This window comes from Micropterus salmoides, unplaced genomic scaffold (assembly GCF_014851395.1).
Source record: "Micropterus salmoides isolate LMB-PRFRI ecotype aquatic unplaced genomic scaffold, ASM1485139v1 Ms_hic_scaffold_10, whole genome shotgun sequence".
Taxonomy (NCBI): Eukaryota; Metazoa; Chordata; class Actinopteri; order Centrarchiformes; family Centrarchidae; genus Micropterus; species Micropterus salmoides.
In genome coordinates this window covers 12384204-12410241 of record NW_024040041.1, presented here as the reverse complement: position 1 = coordinate 12410241, position 26038 = coordinate 12384204, and the positions used below count along the sequence as shown (strand labels likewise).

The window sequence follows — 26038 nt, the reverse complement described above, 5'->3', positions numbered from 1 at the left end:
TGCTGACAAGCATCTCTAATGAGTAATATGACTTGATGTAAATGTAACTTGTCGCATCTTGTTAATCCTTGACTTGAGCATGCTAGGAAGCATAAAATGAGCTAAGTGCAATATGCTTGACTACTAATGAGCAGTGCCATATAGAACATGTGCCATCTTTACTCTGCAAATTTAAAAATATTAGTGGTCATGAGAATAAGAGCATGTTGATATTACTCGTATGTTCTTGTGTGGGAAAGTGTATGAAATTAATCTTTCTCCAAAAGAGCTGACTTCGAAGTCTAAATTAAAGTTAAGGTCTGTGGGCAACCTTACCAAGTGATTGAAATTACATGCAGCTCTTGAAAGAGTTGTGTCTGTCTTAGCAGGTATTTGCAGCCCCTGGCGTCTCTTCTGTTATTTTCTTTTGGTTAATGTTTTTAAATGGCTGATGTTTCTCCTTTATGAAAGGAGAATGGTACTCACTGCTGCACAGCCTACAACAAAATCATTACAATTCATCCTGAGCGGGGACATGAATATATGCACCAAATTTCATGGGAATCCTTCCAATAGATGTTGAGATATTCCACTGTGGACAAAAGTGGTGGACAACTAGACTGACAAACTGACCGCCCACCCGGCATTGCTCTGTTCACACAGCGTTTCATCAATCATTGTTGGATTTCAGAGTTTAACCCACCTATTGTAAATCAAACATGCCTAATATCGCTTAACATATGTGACATATGATTGCTCTCAGGTGCCAGTCTTCAGAAGTGAATATGATGCAATGAGTAGGACTATTAGCACGCGGCTGGTGTTCCAGTGAGACGTGCACGCCGTCGTGTCAGGATCGCTGTGGATCACGTCCCTCCACAGTGTCTGGGTTCGCCTGCGGGCACGGCTCGGCTTGTCACTCCCAGGAATACTTAACATGCAATGTGATCCTGTCTGCATAATGACTTCACAATAGCAACAACAATTGCTTCTCCCATGCTGACATCATCATGAGAACTACCTGTCATTTACATCTTCTCTCCCTAAACCTGACAGTGTTGTGATTCTGCTGAATTTGGGCAGGCAGACGTCTAGTTGTGTTACCACAGCATTATTGGGCGCTTACATGAACATATGTATGTATGGTCTTCACACGTGATGGATGTTAAACTACCTGTTTCACAAAAACAGGAATAGTATACAAATTGTGTAGATGAGAGTGAAAACCTCCTAATTTGGTGGGAAACTGGACTAAACACGACACGCTAAAGAAATGTTCTTTCAAAACTTGATGTGTAGCAAATTAATCACGACCTCTTAATTCAGTTTTCCTTAGAGCTGCGGTGCTCACTCCCTCTGGCTTGGTGCCTAAGATGACTGATTTGGTTCTGCTCCAAACCGACAGCAGTCCTGTGATCTTCCATTACAAGCTGCGTCAAACCCTGCTGCCGCAGTCAGTGCTCCAGAAAATTCTCCAACATATGGAGTGTTCCCATAGCTGTCAGCTCCATTAAAAAAAAGGTTTTTCCCTCCACGTCACAGCGAAATGAAATATGAACACCTGGGTAGTTTGGTATGTTTGTTGATTTTACAATAGATCGTAAGAACACACTTTTTGTCTAAATGCTGCTCCACCGTGCCTTAAAGTCTCATCGGATAGTAAATCTCTGGTGGCTTAAAGAAAGGAGGGAAAATGAAGGAGACTGAGACTGACAACAACAAGAGCAGATGTGTTTTAAATGGTTTAGCGAGGAGACTTAAATAAAAAATAAATAGTTCTACATAACTGCTACGGCATGTCAGTGATTTCTCGGTAAGTTGGACAAAAAGAGTTCAGACCATGTTGATCTGTGGTGTGAACAATATGAAGTAAGAAAGCTAAACTCAAAACAGAGACACCTTCCAAACTATTTTAAGGGGGAAACAACTCTTGCAATATATAAAAAGTCTAAGAGGAAACTGCTGACTTTGTCTCTGAGAAAATAAACCACTGATATAAACATGTTTGGGATTATTATTTTCTCTTATTTATTATTCTATAAACTCAGCTAATTGTTCTAAATTATTAATAATTAGATAAACCACAGTGACACACAGTAAGTACTTGGACGGTAAAATAATCCTGTTTAATTACTGATTGAATTGGCTATTGATTAGATATGTGTTTTTGCTTTGGATTCACATGCTTACCCTAGCGAAGTGCTCGGGGTCTCTCAGATAGACAGTCCTCTCTTTAGCGATGCTGTTGCTATGGTAGAACTCCACCAGCTCATTCAGAGAGGAGAAGAGCTCGTCCCACACGTAGTACTGAGCACAGCGATCCTGCAGCACCTTGAAATGCTGAACGTGGTCCCCGTAGCTGCAAGACAAACAGAGGGAGGAGTTTTGAATCGTTTCTTGTCTTAAGGGAAGGTCTGCTGTGGGGTATCAATCAATCATTAAATTATAGACGGATTTACAGTTTATTCTCAATTGCTAACAAGCATTGGTCAGAATTGAGGCCACTTTTTCAAAACTCTTCACATAGTCTGCATTACCAACATTAATCTTGTCCAAACTGTTTATCTCACCTCCAAAACTCACTCAAACCACAAAAACACTAAATACATGTCTCAAAATAATCTTGTTCAACCAAATACTGGCAACAATTCTCACTCAGAAAGCGTACGTTGTCGCTCATAACACACTGACCTAAAAAAAAACAACAGCGAGCATTACACATAAATGTTGAACTTCTATCTTTGAAGTGTGAATGATTTTGATGCAGAAAATAGCTTCAATATCTTTTTCTATATCACTATCTATAGTAATTTACTTGTGAAAAATAAGAAGTTGAAAGAAATGTCATTCCTAAAATTTCAGTGCTGCAATACAGTTTTTTCAGTTGTTTACGCAGTAAAAATAAACCTTGAGCCACAATGACCATGACCTGTAATTGTGCCATGTACTAACCACCCAGGCACATTTCCTGCTTTACACTCAGACTGCAGTTATGAACCACACTTTTTTTCAAAACACTACACACAGTTCTCTACACACATAGACGTAAACATAAAATGTACTGATTTTCTATATATTTCAGTCTTGTTACTGCAGAAATGAAGGACATTTGCCTTCATTCTGTTTTAAATGTGTTTTTAACAGTTTTGGACACAGTGCATTTGAAAAATGTGCTGCAGATATATAGTGTTTTGCAGGTGGTGAAGTAGTAATGAGTAAAGAGTTCATGGATTTTGGAGAAAGTAGTCATTGAATGCATTTTGTGTGAAAGCAATGAAAAATGATTCACAGATTAGTCCACATACACTTTTGTTAGCTGTCTGTGTGAAGAGTTTTGACAAAGTTAAGTCTGCAAACAGCTTCATAAAGCACTTCTAGCATCTGGTTTGGACCATGTAAAATGAAATGTAAGTCTGTCACTGCATCAGCAAAAACACAATGGTGAATAGTCCAGCCCAACTGTCCAGTAAAGTTGACATGTTTTTTCTGAAAAAACGAGTGGTGTGTGTAGTCTAAGGGCACTAATCACTTAGTGACGTCTGTCTTGAACATGTCGTTACAACTTTAAAAATGGTGAGACTGACAGACAGTCAGAAACAATCTTGTCCTACAGAGTTTCTGTCGTCACATCACAAATTGCTATTCACACAATACATTTTGAACAGCTTTCGGTTGATACCAGCAGATTTGGCCTTTAGGCCCCAAAGCTGCCCCAGCTGTCAGCTGTTGGGGCTGGCATGCATTCAGTGCGGTCCTCTTCATCTGTCTCTTAAAAAAAACACAAATAAAACACTGGGGTCACTTGTTTCCTAATTTATGCTATTTTTATTTTAGTTTGTTAAGTAGAGCAAGTCCATTGTGGTAACCCTGGCCCAAACATTAAACACTAAAACATACAAAACAATACAAGAGCAGACTAAAAAATATATAGTCACTACATTTATGAAGAGACACCCACATTGATGCAAAATCTAAATCAATATAATCAGTAGGGGGGGGGGGGGCAGTTATTAGTGGAGTCTTTTGTTAGTCATGATTTGGAATTAAAAGGGCAGGTCGTGACATTTACATAGGCTGAGGGATTCTGTGCAAAGCAGATGATCTCTAACAAAGATATCCTCATCTGTATCTATTTAGATGAGTCTTACTTTAAAAGAAAATTATTTTTTTCTCACAGTTATACACAGGTGTGGTTTATCTGTGAAAATCTGTTTTGTCCTAATGATTTAGTAACATTTCTTATCATATCTTAAGGGATACAGGGTAGATAGAAAAACAAAATGATTAAGTGTAGTGTAAAAAAAAATTTAATGGTGCCAATGGCACAAACAAAAATAGCCCCAGTGTTATAGTGCATGCCTTGTTGTTATGATTAAAAGAGTTTGGCCAGTATTCATTGGCAAAGATACCTGCTCCCCTATCGTGCTCTGTGGTGGTTGCTTAGTAACTTGCAAGCTTATCTTTAGAATCTGGACATCTCACCGTGATCGTACTGTTATATAACTGCATCTAATATGCATCAGAAGTCAATACAACTCCCCCATATTTCTAAACATATCACAGAAGTAGGTGTGTGTGTAAGGCCTATTTTAATTACTGCAAAAAAGCACAATTTCCCATGTTTCATTGGTACGTTATTGGTGTCTATTAAAATATAACAGATTCTTCCTATAAATGCCACGTCCTTCCTTGAGAACAACTTCTACTCTATCTAGTCTGACTTGGCGCTGAAAGTAAATGAGCATCGGCTTGTTTCAGCCAGAATCCCCTTCCTCTATTCAGACGCTGAGCTCTATGAACAAGCAGGGCTGACTCCCTCCCTGGTGACTGGATGGCATTCAGCTACACCGCCACCCTGCCCTTGTTTCTCTGCCTTCTCTGTTTCACCCCATGTGCCCTCATTTCTCTCTGCTCACCCTCAGTCAGTCACCAAAAGATCATGACAAGTTAAGTGTAAGTGAACATTAGCTCAAGCCAAATCTCAAGTTTTTGGACTTATTTTTGGACTGACGCTGTCATAGCCTTTTGTAGTCTTTGGACATTAACTCATTCTGTATGAGCAGCAGTGCTTTTTGAGCTTTGTTCCTATTTGCGTTGCTCTTGCTCTTTGCTATTATCTAACTTCTATTGAGCTTCACCCTCGCAATTCCTTTTGTTATCCACTCCACTGTGTCTCCATCCCCTCTCTTGATTCAGCCCTGTCCCTCCACTGACCAACACATGCGCACACGCACGCAACACAAAATCGTCAATCCCAGTCTCTGTGAATGATCTCTATCAGCCCCAGCTCCTGTCCCTTGTTGTCTGACGCCATCTGCTGCACCCTACTGGCTGGGCTTTGTTACTGCCACCAGCTGTGCAGCTGTTTGTCTGAGCGAGACAAAACAGCGTTACCTGGGCCAGTGCCCACACCGGATAGAAAAATGGATGACAAAGGCACAATAAAGCGAAATTAGACAGTTGGGGGTTGGGGGAGTGATCAAAGACAGGATGTGGACAGGGCAAGGACTTTCCCTTTAGGGGATTCACAATAATGTATCAAACACTTAGAAACAAAGAAAGGGGAACTGAGACAAAACTTCGGGATGCGCTGTAGCCTGTTCACGCACAGATTTCAGTTAATATATGATATGATATATATAAAACCTCCAGATATAAAATCTACTAGAACATTTTATTAAAGATACTATAATGGTAGTCCATTTTGGGTACCTATCTGTTAAACATGGTATGAGACATGAGAGAAAAATCTGAATATATATAAATATTTCAACTACTCAAATTTTGCAAATCGATTCTATACATTGTGTCAAAGAGACGCCAGCTGTGCAAAATGTCCTGCTGCGTCTCCATATGGCGGACCAGAATGACCAACACATGAACAACGTCATCACACCCTCACACTCAATTTGCCCTGTCGTGCAAAACACTATCTCTGTACAACTAGAGGGGTGAAACACAAGCAAAAAAGATTTAAGACCACATCTAAAGACAAACTATGGGGCAAATTACAGAAATCAATCATAATAAAAACCTGCTAAATGATCAAATCCTAACTATAAGCTGTTTATGTTATCAAATACTAGAGGTTATGGTTACAACAAACTAACTTAGAAGAACAGTTATCAGCTTTGTTTTGTAAATGTGAAAGAAAAAGCTTTAAAGAGGAAGGAAAGGGTGGGAGGGTAGAAAGCAGATGTAGTGTTGTCGTTATATCAGTGTTAGTTGATGTCATGTGGACCTTTTATTAATTATTACCCAGAGACATTGGAGAACCAGTATGCATAAACCAGACAGCATCTGTCTCAACTTGATCACACACACACACACACACACAGCACACTCTCCAAGTGCCCTCTCATCTCCCTGATCCAGTGTAATTAAGGCCCACAGCGATAGAGAGATTATTTTCTTTTTCGAAGTAAAAGGAAACGAGAGAGAGCTTAAGAGAGAATGAGAAGGAGGGAGATTGAAAGAGAGAAAATGTAAGCAATGCCGAGATAGAACACACAGAAAGAGAGACATATACTCTAGACGAGGACACAAGTTATTTTTAAAACTTTTGCTCTGTGCCAGCACAATTCAAGACGCACGAAGGTCATCCGTCCATCTTTCTCTCCACTTTCTCCATCAGTCTATTCCCACTTGCCTGTTCTCTGTCTCTCATCCTGCCAACCCCCTCATCTAATCTGCTGCTCAGTTTCTAAACTGCTGCAGATGTCTGGAATACTTCACACAGCCGCACTGACACCTCCAGCTGTCAATTTAACTCTGTGACTGTGTGTGTGTGTGTGTGTCAGTAACTGATGGCCGTGTCAAGGAGTTATCAGAGTGTGTGTCAGCCCATGTGCTTGCTGAATATCATCGATTATATCTGTGTTTACATGTGCCGACCAAGGTGTGTCAGTTGGTGTGTGGGTCGTATCTCATGTATCACAAGCTGAGCGTAGTGGCCATGAGTGTGTGTGTGTGTGTGTGTGTGTGTGTGTGTGTGTGTGTGTGTCAACCAAGCATGTCAGCAAGTGAGTGAGTGAGAGGTTCGGCTCCTCCTGCAGCATCAATAAAGCGTTGCCATAACCTGTTTCGATAGATGGGCGAGCAGCGAAGGCGGAAGTGTGAGTGAGAGTGTGCGTGTGTGTTTGTGTGTGTGTGTGTGTGTGCAGGGACGGAGGTGAGATAGAGCGAATGAGGGGAAGAATGATAAAAGATGTTTGGTGGAGGCAATTTAGTCGAGTGTGTTGATGGTTCACTAAGCCTTTCAGACAGAAATGATATGGGCCTGAGAGTGGGAGATAGAGAGTCAGTTATCATCATAAAGAAAACAACCATCTATCTAAAGAATCACTGATTATACGTAGAAAAGCAGAACTGTATTTTTTTTGCTTTTGGAAACACACCATTCCAGTCTAACTAAGTCATTTTCAACTCCCTAAACTATGAATTCAAACCATGGAATCATTTGCGTCTTCCTGAAAATAAGGACAAACTGATATGAGCTGCTGTCATCGGTTGATATTACTTTCAAGAGGCAGAGCCCATACCAGCAACTGGCAACTTTTACCGGCAATAAAGAAATTCCTATAATGAATACAGATTTTAGCACTTATATAAGAGTTTAACAGAGCCAGAGATGCTTCAAGAAAAGAAATGAACTAATCCGTTTAGTTAAATCAGACAAAATAGCCACAGGTTTTCTAGCTAAGTAACGTTAGACTAACAAACCCTTAAGCTAGGCTGAAGCTACAGAGGGGAATCACTTAAGTGAGGAAAAGAGGTACTACTGTGATTTGACGCATTTTTTCATTCGTCTTGTTCAAGCTTACAAAATTAACATTTTCTACCTCACTTAGCTTGCCTATAGCAGACTTTCCTAGCTCAGACTTGCCAAACCAGCCTTTAGCGACTTCGGTAAGCTAACTAGCAATGCTGGCATTCTCATTTGAAATTTGTTATCATCCAAGCCCTGTAAAAACATAATTTATGCATTATTTAGGCTGCTGTATTTGCTAACTTCTTAAAGAAATAGTTGAAATATACTATTTTGCCTTCCTGCCAAGTTAGTTCTGAAGATTGAGCCTTAATATATAAAGCTACAGTTAGCTTAGCACAAAGACTGGAAATGGGGAAACAGATTCTGTTAGCCATGCTTTTGTCTAAAAGTCTAAAAAATTCACTAATCAACAATTTATTTCTTTTTAGGTTGTTTAACATGAACAAACACCAAAGTGAAGTCACTGGGCCAAGAAATATTTTGGCTTTTAACTCCGTTTTTGTTTTTACACTTTATGATATGTTAATTAGTGAGCTTAAGAGGTGCTGGTGGGCAGATTTTATTATCTTTAGACAGAGCCAAGCTCGCTGTTTACCCTGTCTCCAGACGAGCAAAACAGCGAATAAGCGCATTTACCAAAATGTCAAACTTTTTCCTGTTGGTAGTATGTGCCATGGTAAGACGGGGCCCATTAAGGCTAAACAAAATCATGCATTTATGATTTTATAAGATACAATTGCTTTTTGTTCACCCAATATTTTATATGTACTACTACATCACCAGATCCAGAGAAAAGGAGGACAGAGAGAAAAGGCAAAGGATAGAGTAAGGATAGAAAAAAGTGTGATAGTTTGAATAAAAAAGAAATAAGAGAAAATAAAGGACACTCTCTGGGGGTTTATCTCTCAGAGGACTGGCTGGTCTTATTTCAGCTCCACTGTCAATATGAAAGAAGAGAGAAATAAAAAGTTAAATGAGACATTCCCTCTCCAACCTGCCATAAGCTTTCCTGTCTATTTCATCTGCAGTCGCTGCTTTCTCTTTCCCTCCGTCTCTCTTCATTTATATTTATATTTTTCCTTCTTCTCTCCGTTTCTTTCTGTATTTATGTTTCTGTCTCTCTCAATTGTGTTTTTGGTCCCTGAACTGTGGTATTAAACTGCGCTATTGATCTGTGGGGTGAAGCTGTAGAAGCCAAACTGAACAACTGAAAAAACAGGCGGGAAACACCTGATTATGAATTATTTTTAATCACCTATCAAGCACTACATTGGCTTGCACCGCTGTATATTTTGGAATTGTTGTGTCCCCAAGCCACGGAGGTCTACTAACCAAGGCCTTCTGGCTCTCCCACCCTCTGGAACCGTCGTCCCAGGTCATATAAAATGGAAAGCCAGTAGAATGTTTTAAGAAGCTGTTAAAAATCCACCTGTTCTGTAAGCACTTTGTCCTGTAATGTGTATTTTGCCTTCTGTGTAGTTTTTATTGTTTTGTTGTTCTTTGTTTTTTCTTGTTATTTCCTTCAAGGTTTGCACGTTATAACTCTCCTGTCAAAAGGCGCTTTATAAATAAAGTACTTACTTACTTATCCAAAGGTAACAAATGCGACATAACACGTTAATTATTGAGCTCTGGAAGTGCTGGTTGGACATTTTGATACCATTGTCAGAGCCAGACTAGCTGTTTCCCCCTGGTTCCAGATAATTTAACCTAAAGAAAATTAATTTCTGCCAGCACCATATCATACCTTTATTCCAAAATGGTGTTACATAACTTTACTGATTCACTTTTTCACTCTGTCATGCAATTTCTTGCCACATTTTCTCCACATGCATTAATTTGACCAGCTAAGCTAAACTAATTTACTTATATCTGACGGTTTTCAAGAGTCACTTGGTGTGAAATTGCACTTGATGACATTCACAAGACGCTGAACCCGCAGTGTATTACGTAGAGCTCAAAGAAGATTATGTAGCTGTATAATGAGCATAGCCCAAACGGTCAGTCCCCTTTATGGTTCCTCTTTGGAGTAATGGTCCTGATAAGAGACTAATGATGACTGATGACAAGAAAGCTGAATGAACAGCCGTATTCAGCACTTGCTGTATGAGCCCTCAGCCACAAAAAGCATGAGTCAGTGATATCTGAGGCCATGTAAAAAATGTCCAGAGGAGGATTTTAACTGTGGCTAAAAACTGATAACTTAAGGGGGCATTATGTAGTTTTCAGCGGCCACTAGCGGTGCGGTTCTAAGATTGCAACCAGGTGTTTGCTTTTCTATTCATAAGACCCTTTTATCTCTCTCTCTCTCTCTCTCTCGCCTGTCATTCACCGGTCTTGTGTGAGTTTTGCATGCATTCTGTGCTGCCAACAACTACATGCACGTCGCAGTTCCTCATGGGTTTATTTGAAGTAGCTGGCTATTTAAAAACGATATAATATTCTTTGTGTGGTTCATCAATGGTGATAAATTATCCGAAAGTCCCGCAAGGTGCGGACAACTTGACACAACTCCAGTGAAGCCTGGGCTCCGTGTCTTCAGCTAGTGTTGCTGCGAAGCTTCGACTGTGGGATTGACAGTCGAATCAGGCTCCGCCCATCGAAGCATCGAATCTTTGACTATTGGGGGTCAGCCCTACGTTACAGTAATAGTTTTAGCAACTGTAGGTTGAACTAATCCATGCTCGTTACATGATAACTTTTAGGGTGCGAATTATACAGTGACAACCGGGCGGGTCAACTTCTTTTCCAGGTCAAAAAGAAAACCCAGTACAGCGCAGGCGTGGACTTCAGTAAACTAAAATCTTACAATGCTTACAATATCCTTGCTTGTTTAACTAATGTATGCAGTCTGTAGATGATGATAAATGAAATTCATTACACCAGTTCATACCACACAACAACTTTTGTAGTCAGAGGTCACTATTCTACAGCAAAAGTGCCAGCAGGTCATACACACAACAGCAGACCATCAGGACCACTCAAAACAGACCAACACACAATGTTAAACCAGAACTAATTCCTAATTCTTATCATTTCAACTTTTAAGTTTCAACTTTTTTTTAGCAAATATCTCCTTTCCTCCTGCTTATGTTGAATGAGAATGAAATGTAATCTGTGTTCAATAAAACAGTTGTCATTCAAAGTTGGGGAATTGGGAATTTTTGGTCTCTGCAAATAATATTAAACAGGGTACTGTCTAGACCTGCTTTATATAAAGAGTGCAATGAGAAGCCTTTTGTTATGAATTGGCGCTATATACTGTAGATAAAACTGAATACATGTGAAATAACAAACCTGGATTTTAACATTTACCTAGCCTGGTAAAACTCCTGAATTCCACAGTGAAAACAAATATTGTGCTTATTGTAGAAAGACTCATAAAATGCTTAAAATGTAATAATAAACTTTATAATGATTGTCAAATTGTGTATCTACAATAACCCTTAGTTTCACTGCTCATGCCTAAGCACCTGTGTTGGCTAACAGTTACATAAAATATGAAATGATATAGTGGTAATGAAATGACAGGATGGGCTCTCAGCTATCTAACATCAGATAGCTCATTTAAAGTAAAATAAATGCTAATTACAAAACTCTGAAGGCAGGAAAGTTAAGTGTATTAAAGCAGCTAGATAGCTCACTACTTACATTCACTTACAGCATCTCCATTAGTGTGTGATGCACTGGACTAGAGCAGCTGTCGCTGCGACTGATGCAGACTGCAGACGGAGAGGACGTTCAACTAATGTCAAGGTTAGGAAATGGTATGGTCCATTTTAGGGGTGTCAGAAATCGTATTTCTAGATTCTTGAATATAAGGCATGAGTATGGGAAATATTTTGTAATATTTACTGTATAATGACAGGTAAGAAATACCCGCCTGAACTGTTTTGCCTCTTTTGGGGGAGTCCAAGCCATAATTAGGGGGGTCAGACCCCCCCAATCCCCCCGTAATTCGAACCATGATAACGTTACATTTACTGCATTTAGCCGACGTGCTACATCGTTAGCTCGCCTGCTGCTTTTCAGTAATCATCTTTACTATCTGTGAATCTGTCACCGGAGGCTCAGCAATGTAAGCACAGCTACATGTATTGGATGATAATGAAACGGTTAGTGAGCTGGACTGAATATTATAATGTGTGTGTCACACTTTATAACAGTTAGACCGCAGTAAGTAACTTTACTGTAGTGTTAGTAGTGTAGTGGTTTTATGTTATGTGGGTCACGTTAGTTACAGCGACTGAAAGGTGGAGAAGCTGTAACATTACCTGAGTTTTGGTAAAACCACAATAAACCTAAACTGAACGTTACGAAGCAAACAGCAGCAGGTCCGAGCTACTGTAGCATTAGTTAGCTGGCCTGGCTGCATCACTATAGGCTAACATTAGTATAGCTCCACATTTGCTTTTTGCCGTTACATCCTTTCTTGAAGGCTAAATCAACAGTGGTACACAGGATAGTAACATGGGTCGTGTTAGTTGTTGAAGTAATGTGGAAAGCGATTTAACTTTTCACCGGATAAGTTTTGCAACTGCTCGGCGTTAGCCAGCGAGCTAACGTGACTTTCTCTGTTTCTCCAGCTTTACTAATGCTCACTTTGTTCTTACTCGACATCATCTGAACTTGTTTGGTCTGATGGGCTTCAGCACATAAATCTTTATTGTCATTTTGTATCCTTACGTGGAGTCTGTGTTTTGCTGTGAGCCGGTTGTTTTATGGTGTTAGTGGACTGCATGTCGTTAGCTGCCGTGTTGTCGCTGTAGTCTGAGAGAGGCTCGAGAGCGCGCACAGGGCTGAATCCGACCCGGCGACCCCGCATTAAAAGCAGAATAGTGGCTGATGCAAGCAACAGAGAAAACAGGCATGTGCTTCATTTCTAAGTGAGTTTTGAGCCCACTGACAATAAGGCAATGAAAATTTGATTAATTTCATTGAAAAACTTACATATAGTCCCTTTGGTGGACATTAGCTAGGAAAACAGGCAAGTTAAATTTTTTAAAGAGGTCGTATTATGCTCATTTTCAGGTTCAAACTTTTATTTAGGGATTGTACCAGAACAGGTTACATGGTTTCATTTTCAAAAAACACCATATTTCTTTCATACAGCACATTGCTGCAGCTCCTCTTTTCACCCTGTGTGTTGAACACTTTGTTTTAGCTAATGAATGAGGCATCTTACTTGTAATAAATCTTTGTTGGGAGTTGCACATGCGCAATTCCTAGGTAAGGACTACTAGCCAATCAGAAGCAGAGTCGGGCAGGTCCTAAAAAGCCATTAATTACCACTTCAGTTTAGCTGTACATGTTGCCGTACCAGCTTAGCTACATAGACTGGAGCAAGACTTAGAGGGCGGTGAGTTATTAATCTGTAACAGATGTTTCTTTCATATGTAAAGTTTTAACTATGCACTCTACATCACAGTCATTTGACTGCCTGGAGGCAGAGGTGTGGAAAGAGTACTAAAATATTCTACTTAAGTGAAAGTACTGTTACATTGAAACATTGAAGTAAATTACTGGTATAAAAATCTACCCAAACAAAAGTAAAAATCATTTAAAATTTACTCAGAGTAAACATTACTTAGTTACTTTTTTAAACCTCCTAAAATAACTAATTAATATAATACTGATTTAATATCTTATTTATAGCCTACTTATTATACTTTATATATATGTCACGCTTTTGATTTTAGTTTGTTTGATACTTTGCCAAAGCAATGCCGCAAAACAATTTTAGAGACCTTTTCTGTTATTATAAGAAGTTTTGAGAATGCTTCATTATGTAATTGTGGCGGAACAGATTAGACTATGGCGGGCCGCACTGGACTGGGAAAATATGAAACACTTTACTATATATGAAGTTATGTCCCGATTTACATTAAAACAGGTGGTAATTTAATGGGACAGCATAATTAACTAGTTACCAGCAGGTTGCTAGTGCCAACCAACATTAGCAATGTAATGCACCGATGTCTTTTTGGTTAATTTGAGCAAACTCTCATACCAAACTATGAAAACTTATTTTACCAACTACTTGTGGTACAAGCAGGGTGTGAAGTACAGGGGAGCTTGGCTCCTCTTAATAAGACATGACATGCTATTTTTGCCATTCATTTCTATTTTCCGTATCATAATGGATCATGCGTAGAATCAGGAGCGTCAGGCTTCAGCCAGCCAGAGGGAACGATCACCAACCGACTTTCCGCAGCGAGAGTCACAGTCAGTCCTGTCTCAGTAGTGTTTTACTCAGTAATAGCTGTGATTTAAAATGTTGTGAAGTACAATACTTCAAACCAAACATACTTAAGTAAAAGTAAAATTAAAAATGATAAAAACTACTAAAAAAAAGTACAAGAATACCAAAAAAACTACTCAATTACAGTAACAGGAGTAATTGTAATTTGTTACTTTCCACCTCTGCCTGGAAAGTAGTTTAATGTTTGTAAGGGAGAGGAAAGGCATGTTGATTGAACTCCCGGAAGACAAGAGTACACGCACAATGTCGTTGACAGACATTTGGTTCAGAAAATTGCCACAGAAAAAAAGATTGTGTGTGTGTGTGTGTGTGTGTGTGTGTGTGTGGGCTAACCACCATACTGTTAAAAAAAAGGTGTCAAAAGCACAAAGGGGACTGGAGCTGTAGTGAAACAACCTTGAGCTCTATCACATGAGACATCCAGTAATCAAAAAGAAAGTGACCTCTGCTCTTACGGTTTGACTGAAAGAAAAAATAAGGATACATTTGTTGTTTCAAGAAATCCTGTATAAACAAAATTACCACACAACGGAAATAATTTAAAGTGAGTAAGCAAAGGTGAGCACCTTCAGATACTGTGTTGAAATTAATGTATTTGGTGTATCCACTTTCCCTCAATGTGCATTGTCTGATTTCCTAGAGTGTCGTTCAATGACTCACACAGACTGTGCAGTTTCGACAAGTATTACATTCATCAGGGACTTTTACATGTAGGTGTAAAGACTGAAGACTGAAGATTGATAGTTACTGTGGCAGAGTATGAAGAAGGAAGTGAGAATGTACATTTGAGAAACTGTGAAAGTTATGTCCCTTCTGAGCGAGAGTCTGAAAAATAACCCAGGAATCCAACATGCTGCCTTTTCACCTTGTTGACGTACAGTACCTCCGCTCTTCTTCTTCAGACACGTTGTTTTTCATTTTCAAAATATCTATATTAGAGTGTTGTGGAAGACTCCGAAAAAAACATCCTTTGGGTGAATCTGCAGCTGAGTCAAAGAGAACTGTGAAAGCTCAGCTATCTCTCTCCATAAAAGTCTAGGTTGGCATCACTTTGCTCCACTTTCCAAAAATAAGCTACTAAATAACCCATTGGGACAGTTTCACATAGTCTGAAGCTAGTCCCCAGCCACACATTCTTTCATAAACACCTTTTAAAAAGTATTCTGTACCCAAACTGTACTTCAACACAATTCCCCTTCTAATCTATCTGTGGACAATACATTTATAGATCAGACCACAAAAAGCTTTGTATGATTTCCTTTGTCAGAATCCAGGGTACCTGCGGGGCCTTAAAAGTATTAAAAAAGTCTTAAATTTTATATTCCAAAAATAAGGCCTGCAACCCTGTACACAGGATAAGCGGTTGACGATGGATGGATGGATGGATGGATGGAAGTCTTAAATTTCATTACCAAAGTATTAAATTTCGTTTACCAAGGTCTTAAATTTGTTCTTGTCCTTTCATAGGATTTAATTAATACCGTAACGTCATAAATGAATACTTTGTGTGTTCAAGACTTCATAATATACTCCGTTTGGTGTGACTCTGATGTTCTACGGCAGTACAGGTAACGTTACTGTTTACGTCAGTGTTTAGCTTTACGCTCTGAACTGTGACCTGTTCGCGGTGCACAAGCTCTGGCTCTGCGCGAATCAATCAGTTGTTAGGTGCGTGCTACTAACGTTAGCCCGACGACTCAGAATGGGCAAGTGTCTGAAATTCAGAAAGCCAGAGATAGGAACAAGTTGGCGAACAGGCTGAGGGCAGTGGCGCTGAGGTTAGAACAACAAGCTGATCGGCGTGCGAGCCAGTCACACTGCGGCGAGCACTAATGGAACAGCAGAGCTGGAAGACCCGCTGAAGGTTACTGGTCAGTGAATGATACGACAGCAACGGTGAGACAGGTGTGTATGAGACGAGGACCGTGTCTGTGTGTCGGCGTTGTGCCGCTGTTGAAGGCTAGGTTATTATTGGCATATTATATTACATTACCTTATCTAGCCAAGGTCTAACTAATTGCAACAACTCATACAATACAATTTGTTTGTATTTTTGATTTCACCCCTTAAGAGTTCTTAGTGCACAAATATTGTATTCATTTCATAGGTGTCATTTACACTGTGGATAATAGGGACATGTCTCCTTCACTTTTAAAAAAAAAAAAGCATTTGTTAAATATATTCTGAAAAATGGTTTGCAACAAGAAATGTTAAAAAAACTAATGAAAATACTTTGAGAAAGGTTTATTTGCAGAATAAGAAAACATGCAATGCAATTTAAAGATAAAAGAGACAAATGTGCATTGTTCAAAAAAGTTTAAGCTAAAAAAATCTGATTCACTTTATATAAAAAAGACAATTCTACCATAAATTGGTGCAGAAAATGTCTCCAGAATGCAGGAAATTAAGTGTTTACTGCTCAAAATTTTCTAGGGGACCCCCATTTATATATATTTCACCATTGAAGATTTCATCAAATAGTGTTAAAATATCTTCTTGTCTTGTTCTCATGAACCCAATATTGTGAATTGTGCATGTGAGCTAAGTGTATCGTCACACCCCTAATCTGAACCCTTATGTCCCCACCACTTTTCAACACAAAGGGACGTCCTTGATTCATTTTATCTCATCAAAGTACAAACACACCCCAAGCTATAGTGTGTTAAATATGAGTGTATTACAGTAAAATGTTTTATTAAATTCATGTATAATTTTCTCAGGCTTAAAATTAATACAGATTTTCCATTAAACAGCAGTGAAGTTGGTATTAAATTTCATCCTAGATGGTATTAAAAAGGTCTTAAAAAGTCTTAAATTTAACTTTGAGAATCCTGGGGGTACCCTGGAATCACTATTGAGGCCTCTAGGGTCGCTACCTTTTCTGGAGGTTTTAGAAACCTGTGGAAAGTTTGCATTCTACAGTGGTGGACGTTTCTTTTTTTACACTCAATATGTTTGGGTCCACAAATTAATGAGTGAAACATGTATTATTTTCTTACCAGTGTTTAATTAATTCGCTGTCCATTGAAAACCACACATCTTCAAATATGGGGATTTAAGTCAGGAGTTAAGTGTCCCTTTGTGGCTTGAGAAAATGATCCAACTTCTTTGGCTGAATAAACCACTTAAAACCTGTTAATTACCTGATTAACAGAAAATTGCATTGTCACAGTTTTTGGTCTGTGTGTGTGTGTTGGGTCCCTGTCCCCAATGTGCATTTTTCATAATTTGAATGCATTGAGATGATAAACATGGCCGCTATGACCAACAACCCATTAACTGCTTTCTGATGGTTAATTACATTTTTTAATTTAATATTTTGCTGGAAATGAAGCCTGATAAATGCAATGCCAGAACAAATTAAAACACAAAAGAGGTTATAGGGGTGACAAAATAATTTCGTAACAATATAGTTATTTATTACCACAACAACACATCATGGTGATACTCTAACTCTAACATCTTTACACTTAGACCTTTACTTCCATGATGGACTAAGGTGATTTAGAGCGACATTCATGTTTGCGAGAATGAACCACAGTGCCTCTCCTTAACTTTAAAGTGATTTATTACAAATTTTCATCACAAATTATCCAAGTAAAACTAGATGGAAGTGAAACTGACTCCAAGCCTCATTTCCACGGCATGGCACAGCTCGGCTCAACTCGCTTTTGGTATAAGGTCATTTTCTCGATTTTGTTTTCCACTGCAGATAGTGCCCCGTCAATGTAAGCAGGTTACTTAGGATCATCATAGCGACATCGCATGAAACTGCCGTGCTGTCACAGTCAAGGCGACACACACGTGGATCCTTTCATTGGCACAGAGGAATGTATGCGTTTTGTCAGTTGACCATGGCGTGGTTTTGTGGGTTTCATTTTGTTAAAATCTGGGTCAAGTGAATAAAAAAATAAGGTAACTGTTGATGGTAGCTAGGCTATTTCAAAATGGCAGGTTTGTGCTCTGATGAATGAGGTCTGTGGTTTAACGCCACCTTTTATTATCGACGCTTGCTTGGTACCCGTACCATGCAGTGGAAATGAGGCATTAGTGTGAACATATAATCAAATTGTCTCATCATAAGAAATATACTAAATATACTAAAGAGTTTGATTTTTGATTGAAAACTTCAGCAAGAGAAGTTCATTACAATAAAATATATAAATAAATTAAAAAAGTATTTTAACCTTACACCACATTCATAGTGGTGCATGATCACTGAATTCACCAGTTTCGCTATATTAGAGGAACAAAGTCCCTTTTTGGCTGCATTCATGACTGTGAAAGTGGATCAGATTTTCACGGACTGACGTCAAAGCCGGGCCGAGCTGAGCCGGGACTGAAGTTACCACAGTTACTGCTCTCTGTCTTCTGACAGGGGAGCTGTCAGCACAAGGACCGCACACACACAAAAACACCTGACCCAGTTTTCAGGCTGCTACAACAACAGCCAGAGAGACACCAACATACAGCCAATAAACACAAGTAGCATCCTGGCAAACCTATATTATCCTTCTCTTCCTTCCCTATGATTTCCCCTTTTGATTCCCTTAATGCAGGCAAATTCTTTTTCCTTTCCCATCCTGTATTAATGCTTCCAAAGGCCTGTCCCAAATCCACTGGAAGGGAGATATCATGCCCAGACATTGTCACAACCAACAGTTTTGACAGTTTGTCTTACAGCCCAGAGCAGCCCAGAGAAGAGCCAACCAAACCCAACTCCAACTCTGGCCTTTAGTTGCAAAATTCTGACTCCAGACACCCAACACACCCCGACTCTCCACTTCCAATTTCCACACAGCACCCCAGGATACAACACCACCAGGCCTCAGATGCATCCCATGCTGTCATCCCCCCAACAAGACAAGCGATCGGGCCCCATCAGCAGCTCCAGATGCCGCGGTGTGCCAGACAGGATTAGCTCACATCAGGCCAGAGGGGTTGCAGATCCTCCCTCTCCCTCCGCCCCACACCTTATCCGCTAACCCTCCTCCTCTGCCTGCTCCTCTGATCCTCTACATAAATACTACATGCACAAACGTACTCTTGCATGCACACAACTGTAGTAATGAACAAACGAGGGACAGTAATGCTGCATGTGCAGGTATGTATGCATCTGTGCAAACAGTATATGTTTATATGGATCTGCTAATTGAATAAGATTGGATTAGAAGAGATGGGCTGAAACTTTATTGATCCCTGTAGAGAAACAGGAATAATATGTAATAAAAAAGAGAATACATAGATAACATTGGTGTATAGGAACCTACCTAAGAATTTCAGCACATTAAGAACACAATGTATCAAAGATCGTTCATCTCGTACCTGACGGACATGGAGAACTCTCCAGGGGCGCTCTCACTCTCTCTGACCAGAAAAGCCCCACACTCCCTGTGTCTGAGTCGACTTTCTGCCACACCGCGAGATATACGACCGGCAAACCAGCTGGAGGCAGAAGAGAAAAAGGGAAGTAGGAAACAAAGAGGTCAGTGATGTTGCTAGTTTTGCTGGTTCAGCTACAATACAATTTTGCACACACAGGCACTTCAGAAAAATAATTCGTTTGGATATCAAATTACTTTTGATGTTTCTATTTCTAGTGGAAATGAGAATTTAAAAAGAAAAGCAGCTCAAAACAGCACAGATCAATCCTGACAGAGAAATAAAAAAGAGGTTGAAGGTTGTGAAAAGAAAATGTAAAATTAGCACACTTGTGAAGTTATTTTTAAAGATGCTGCTAAATATGCACAAAACAAATCTCAAAATGCTTGATTTTTGCTGTCAGCTCTGGAGCGTGAATAATAGTGTAATTTTTCATTTATTTATTTTTTTGCTCATTAGTCTTGCTTAGCAGGGCAGTTTATATGCATGGTTTGCATAAATGACATTCTGTTTCATGACCCTGTGCTCTGCAATGGCAGAGTGAGGAGAGAGCACATCCAATATGGTGGCCACATTATAGGACCTTCTAAATTAGGGTCACAGGGGCAGAATTCTGGGAGTTTTATTTCATGGCTCCCCGAAGTAATGTGGAGGAGAAAAACACACACACATATCCTACACAAACCTAACAAGGCAGCTCCAAGTGGACTGTGCATCAGTATTCATTAATAAGCCAGAGCCGCTGCAACGGCTGTGTTGTCAGTTAAGTGTCACCGCAAAAAGTAGAACCCAGCTGGTGTACAGCCATCTGATGGAAATACAGGGTGTACCAGCAGCTTCACTGTAAACACACACAGACACACACACTGCTGTATCATGTGTGATTACGTAAGGCAGCTAGTGAGTGTGTCCCTTTGGGTAGGCTCCCTTATGCCGGAGTGCAGATGTCCAAAGCAGAGCAGAAAACGCCCCCGAGCACCACACACTCACTGATGAGCTGTTTAGATACACCAGTGCTGGACGTGTGAAGTGTATTCATCTGCTTTACAGATGAGCTGAAGATGCACGTGTGTCTGTGCGCGCATGCAAGAGTGCGTGTACTTACGCGTGCGGCCGCAGGTTGATATAGTTTTTTGGCACGAAGCCTTTTCTGTTGTGGAGCTCAGCTGTGTACCAGTTAGGATCATCCTCCATGTTGGTGATCTAGGACCAAGCACACACATACACGTACACACACACACACACACACACACAGATGAAATATTGCCCACAATGATGTAGACACAGGCTATTACTATCGGGTGAAAGGCCACCATCATTTCTCTCTCACTTTCTGTTTACCAGTCTCCTCACTAGGCCTCTCTTCTTCTATTATCCGGTACAGTGGTTTTCACTCATCTGTGTGTGAATCTAGGCCCTCGACTCACACAACTTCCAAAGCACACAAGATTATTGTCAAGTTCAAAATGCCACATCAAGCCCTTCATGGTTACACACATGAGGGCCAGCAAACCCAACTGCATTAACCCTTACATTTTGTAGTAGAAGTGTTAAGGAAGAGAAAAAAGCGGGGACTGGGGATGTTAAATTACCTCTTCTGGGGGACAGTTTTTAGACAAGCTTAGAAACACTGGGGCAATGAGGGCAGAAGAGGACTGTCTTTAATTGTGAGAGACAATGATATGCTCCAGTTTAACTGCTTTAATGTTTACCTGTTTCATCCCTTCTCATTTCATCTGTCTTGTCGCTGTTTTTTCCTCTTCTGTTGTCATATTTTATTCAGTATCCTAATCCAGCTGTGACATTCCTTGTCATTTTGATATTTTAAGCGGTTGTTTGGTTTGCTCTGCTTGGATTGCAGTGACATGTTTTCTTCATCTCCCCTACGGAGCTGAGGTTCATCACTGTTACTGAGCTTTTTGTATCACAGTGCAGCTATGTTTTATCAGTTTGTGTCTGTACATACATATATGTTGCAGAACCCCCTTGAAAATGAGATGATGTATCTCAAGAGGTTATTCTGAAACAAATTCAATACAATCAGTTGAACTTTAAATAAACTAAAGTGTAGACTCTGACGGCATGCAGCGCATGACATGTTGTAAAACATGTACAACTAAAATGTATCCCAGTAAGGACTTAAATTATGGGCAACTTTGGCAAATGATGCCCATCTGCTAAAGGGTTGTCATGTCCCCTTTCTGCCTTAGGGAACTTCATTTCATGCACCATGTATTTTAATGTTTGCACTGTGCATTTGTACAAGCACTTTAAAATGTGTTGCAGGCTATGGAATGATTTACAGTTCATAGCATCAATCATTGTTCCATCACAGAGCTGAATGATTGCACCAACCATCAGTTAGTGGTTTCAGTGTTGGCCAAACAACATACGAAGAAATTCCTCTTGCTATATTTAATGTGCTTTAATACAACATGTTGGACTGCTCAGCAGTCTGCAATAATTTATGTAACCCACAGCCTCAATTTTCTAAACAAAATTTGAATTGAAAAGTACCGTCTCCATCTCATCTCCTTTCCCCACCTCTCATGACCCTATGTCCTTTTTGATTCTGCCACTTTTCCATGGGTACATTACAGATCTTTTCTGCTCATTATTTGCAATAAGATCAGCTTCTCTTCTTCTGCACACATGGCACTGCATCATCGGTGCCCTTCTGTTTATTAGTAGTTAAACGACTCCTGCATCGTGGAAAGAAAATCCCAAACCCTCCCTGTTTTCTTTATACTGCTTCTTGGGAAAGAACACAGTCTAATCTAAGCTCAGTCAAATCCACCAATAATTTCTTTCTTTCCTCTTTCTGAGTATTTTAGGTGACTAAATAGGACTTAAGGTCTGGTACGCCTGTTGTATATTGTTTTGGGGAATGGTCTTATATTCTGTATTACTTTCCAATGCTCATATACGAATGTGGTTTTGCGGAACGGTCATATATGTTGTTTTGGAACAATTGACAATTGACCTATTTTCTCGTTGAAGTATCAGGAGGTGTTGGTATTTAGGATACGTATAATTAGGATGTTCTGAGCTTTCACCCCCACTGATTGAGCCGCGGCTGCCTGAGCTCTTTCCAGACCATACCAATGGATTTAATAATTACATTATCAACAATCAAATAATAATCACAATATAAGCCCAAAATGCATCAAGGAAAAATACAAAATTTCCAACATGAACATCTGCATTAGACTGTAAATATCTGAATAAAACTCTTAATGAGGCATCTGGATGCACCAGTCAGGCACACAGTAGGACAGCGTGTTTCTAGTCTTTTTTTTAATCACACCAGAAAGTGAACAAATGAAAAATGCTTAAACTACAATAAATAATAGATGAATAATACATTTATTTAAACTTATTTGTTTACATGATGGAAATTAATGATCAGGAGACTGTGTTCAAAACTAGACTGGTTTGACAGACGAGTCTGTCAAGACAGTCCAAATCCAATTGTCTCATTCATGTGTTGGGCTTTGGAGAACAAAAGAAATGTTTTTCACTCTCTACTTTTGCGTCCCCGGTGTTAGACTTGGCTGCACTTCCAGCTTTAAACAGAATGTCAGAGCAGCAACTTTGAAGTTATATTTCATTATGGGTCTACACTCTGCTCAGCCTGACTGGTCCATTTCCACATGGCTACTGCTATGGCTACTGCACAACATACAGACATAAACAACATCATACCCCAATAGTGACGCACAAAAATCTATCTGCTTTTACTTGCAACAAGATGTGAAAATGAGCAGTTAAGCTTTTTAGCTTGAAAAGTGTGTTTTGACACAGTACAAGAATAATGAATGAGCACTAGTAAGTAGTGCCAGTCAATTTTAAAAATGTTTAAATTATGGACATTTTGCATGATGCTATGAGTTGTTGTGATATTGTAAAACTTGTGCCATCTGGTGCTGCGTGCAGGAATGAACAAATGTGAATTTAAAAGCATAGTTTGACCGAAGTCTGTACCAGAGCAGTTTGGCTGAGACAAGCTTATCCCAGTGGGAAGACAGAAAACGTGGCACATAAGCTGAGCAATGTTTTAAGTGTGTTGCACACAATGCATGAGTTGCTTTGACACTGTTGACCTAGCCATCAATGTATGTAAAGCATCAGTTCACTGACCAAAGCCAAGAACTAATTACATTGTGACTCAGACCAAAAGACTCATAAATCACAAAGTTATTTATCGGCACACAAATACTGCTGGGAAGAGAGAAGCACATTTATTTTCAGTAGCAGCGCACTGACATGGCAGCAAACTTAAATGCCATCTCATTTTGGCCGTGTCATACATTGACTCTCAGCTCCAAAGAAATTACTTTGCAGCAGAAATTAGAAACTGCTTTATTAGTGTGACATCTAATATTGGAACAAAGTCTGTCTGTTATGAATAATATACCAGCCTACAATTACAGGTAAATTCCACCCTCAGGCGTTATTATCCTTAGACATAATCAAATGCAAGTAATGGGTTATTTTGTGATGAGGTCTTTACCTCCCGCTGCCTCATCTACTTCTACTTCGAATGATTTTCAACATTTCCCAGAATGCGTTTTAGAAACCCAACAGACAACGTAAACCATTTTCTGTAAGTGGCCACAGCAACATCATAAAGAGAGCATGAACATAGGGTTTTCCCAGTCAAGAAAAAGTTAGAGCTGAAACAAAAATTAGCAGCATTGTCTACTGAAGCTAAATCCAGTGGAGAAATTTATCTCGCTGTATCTTCAACCATGAATTTCTCAGTGTACTGCCTGACCTTCGAACAGCTGGTGCCACAGTGCACGTCTAGAGAGAAGCCTTTACTCTTTAATCCTGAGGTTTACTGATGACGTCTTAGAAAGACAATTTTCTACTACAGTAATTTCCAGCTGTGCAGGAACTATCTCATCTAGCAAGAAAAAGAAATGTAAATGAATGGTTTGGCATTTTGGAAAATAAATTTTTTTTGCAGAGAGAAGATTGATATCGCTGTCATGCCTGTTGGCTAAACATGACGATACAGCCAGTAGCCAGTTAGCTTAGCTTAGATTAAACATAGGAAACATGGGGAAACAGCAAGCCTTAAGTGCAAAGATGTCAGGACCAGAAACTCCAGGAAGTGACTGGATCCCAGACAAGAAACAGTTGGTGGGTTTTGCTAATTTTGGAGCGCTATTTCCAGTCTTTATGTTAAGCTAAGCTAGCTGGCTGGTGGCTCTCATACATATTTAGGGTACAGACATGAGAGTGGTATCTTCTCCCTGCAAAAAGTGTATTTCCCTAAATGTCAAACTTAAAGTAATTTCATTTTTGTATAGGACACAACGCAACCACTTGTTAAGCTGTGAATGTTTAGATAAAATAGTCCTGCCCAGTGTTTCCAGCCGCCAACACTTTTCTCAATCAAAAATGTCTCAATGTTTGTAATATTCAATAAGTTCACGCCGTCCATGGGCTGGTTTCTCATGCTGCTGTTTCTTTAGTCAGTAACAGCAGCACCTGGACGCTAAAGTTAAGGTTGTTGTAATTATCACAGTGGAGACAGAGACAGAGAGAGAGAGAGAGAGAGAGAGGTGGTCTGTTGGTCCACTACTCTGACATGGGCTGTATGTAGGTGTATAGACACACATAGATAGATAAATAGATAGATGGAAAAAAGTGTAAAACATTCTTTTCCTTACCTTGAGCAAGTCTCCTTTGTTAAAACTGAGTTCATCGCTCTCTGTGGCACGAAACGTATACAGTGCCACTGCTTCCATAACGAAAACTCCCAACACACACACTTTCTCACACACACACACACACACACACACACACACACACACACACACACACACCCTGGGACCCCCACTAATGCCCTTGGCACAGGGGAGGTGTGGGAGAAAGAGGGAGAAATGTAAAAAAAAAAGGAAGAGGATGCTATGAACAGACGTGGAAGATAAGAGAGCGAAGAAGAGGAGCAAGGCAGGAGAGGTCTCGTCTGTCCGCCGAGCAAGAGCACGCGCAAAGAGAATCAGAGCGAGAGTGAGCTCGGCGAGGGGAAAAACACGACTGGCTGCTGCTCAGCAACCCGCTACCATTAGTAACACTCAGAGGGGGAGAGAGAGAGAGAGAGAGAGAGAGAGAGAGAGCAAGTAAGGGCTAGGGAGTGGGAGGCACTTCCTGTGTATATATATTTGTCTCACATAGTGTGGCTAGTGCGGATTCTCTGTGTGTGTGTGTTTGTGTGTGTGTGTCTTCAATAAGGTGCCTATATGCATGTGTGTGGTTTGGCATTACGCTTCTGTCATCGTGCGAACCAGCTCTAGCTTCACACCTTCGAGGTGAAAAGTGAGCTCATGTTTGCTGTTCTTCATCTCTCACCTTTAAAGACTAAAACTTTTTAGTTTTTAAAGGTCAGGACAAGGTGAGAAGTAAATGAATAATTTACTCAGAAGTTAAATTTTTTTTTTAAAATGTATTGGCATTCATGAAACACCAGTTAAGTCTCGAGGTTCATATTCATATCAGTAGTTGTTGGGCCTGCAGCCATACCAAAGGCTTGTTTCCTCTTTGTTAAACCGCCATATCCTCTTTCCATTCCCCCATCATGCTACAATATTTGTAGGAGCTTTGGTTGCATTTATGATTTGCAAGGCATCCAG

The 26038-nt window shown here is 39.8% G+C and overlaps 1 protein-coding gene across 1 annotated transcript in view; it reads right to left on the bottom strand.

The window, feature by feature from the left end:
• Window positions 1–25459, bottom strand: part of grapa (GRB2 related adaptor protein a) — a 50917-nt gene extending 25458 nt beyond the window's left edge. The window contains exons 1-4 of the mRNA XM_038696552.1: window positions 25076–25459; window positions 20500–20597; window positions 19338–19457; window positions 2170–2338 (exon numbers count right to left, since the gene is read on the bottom strand). Coding sequence (XP_038552480.1) covers window positions 2170–2338; window positions 19338–19457; window positions 20500–20597; window positions 25076–25153 — 465 coding nt within the window. The 5' untranslated portion in view covers window positions 25154–25459. The remainder of the gene's footprint in view (window positions 1–2169; window positions 2339–19337; window positions 19458–20499; window positions 20598–25075) is intronic.
• Window positions 25460–26038: the final 579 nt, after the last annotated feature.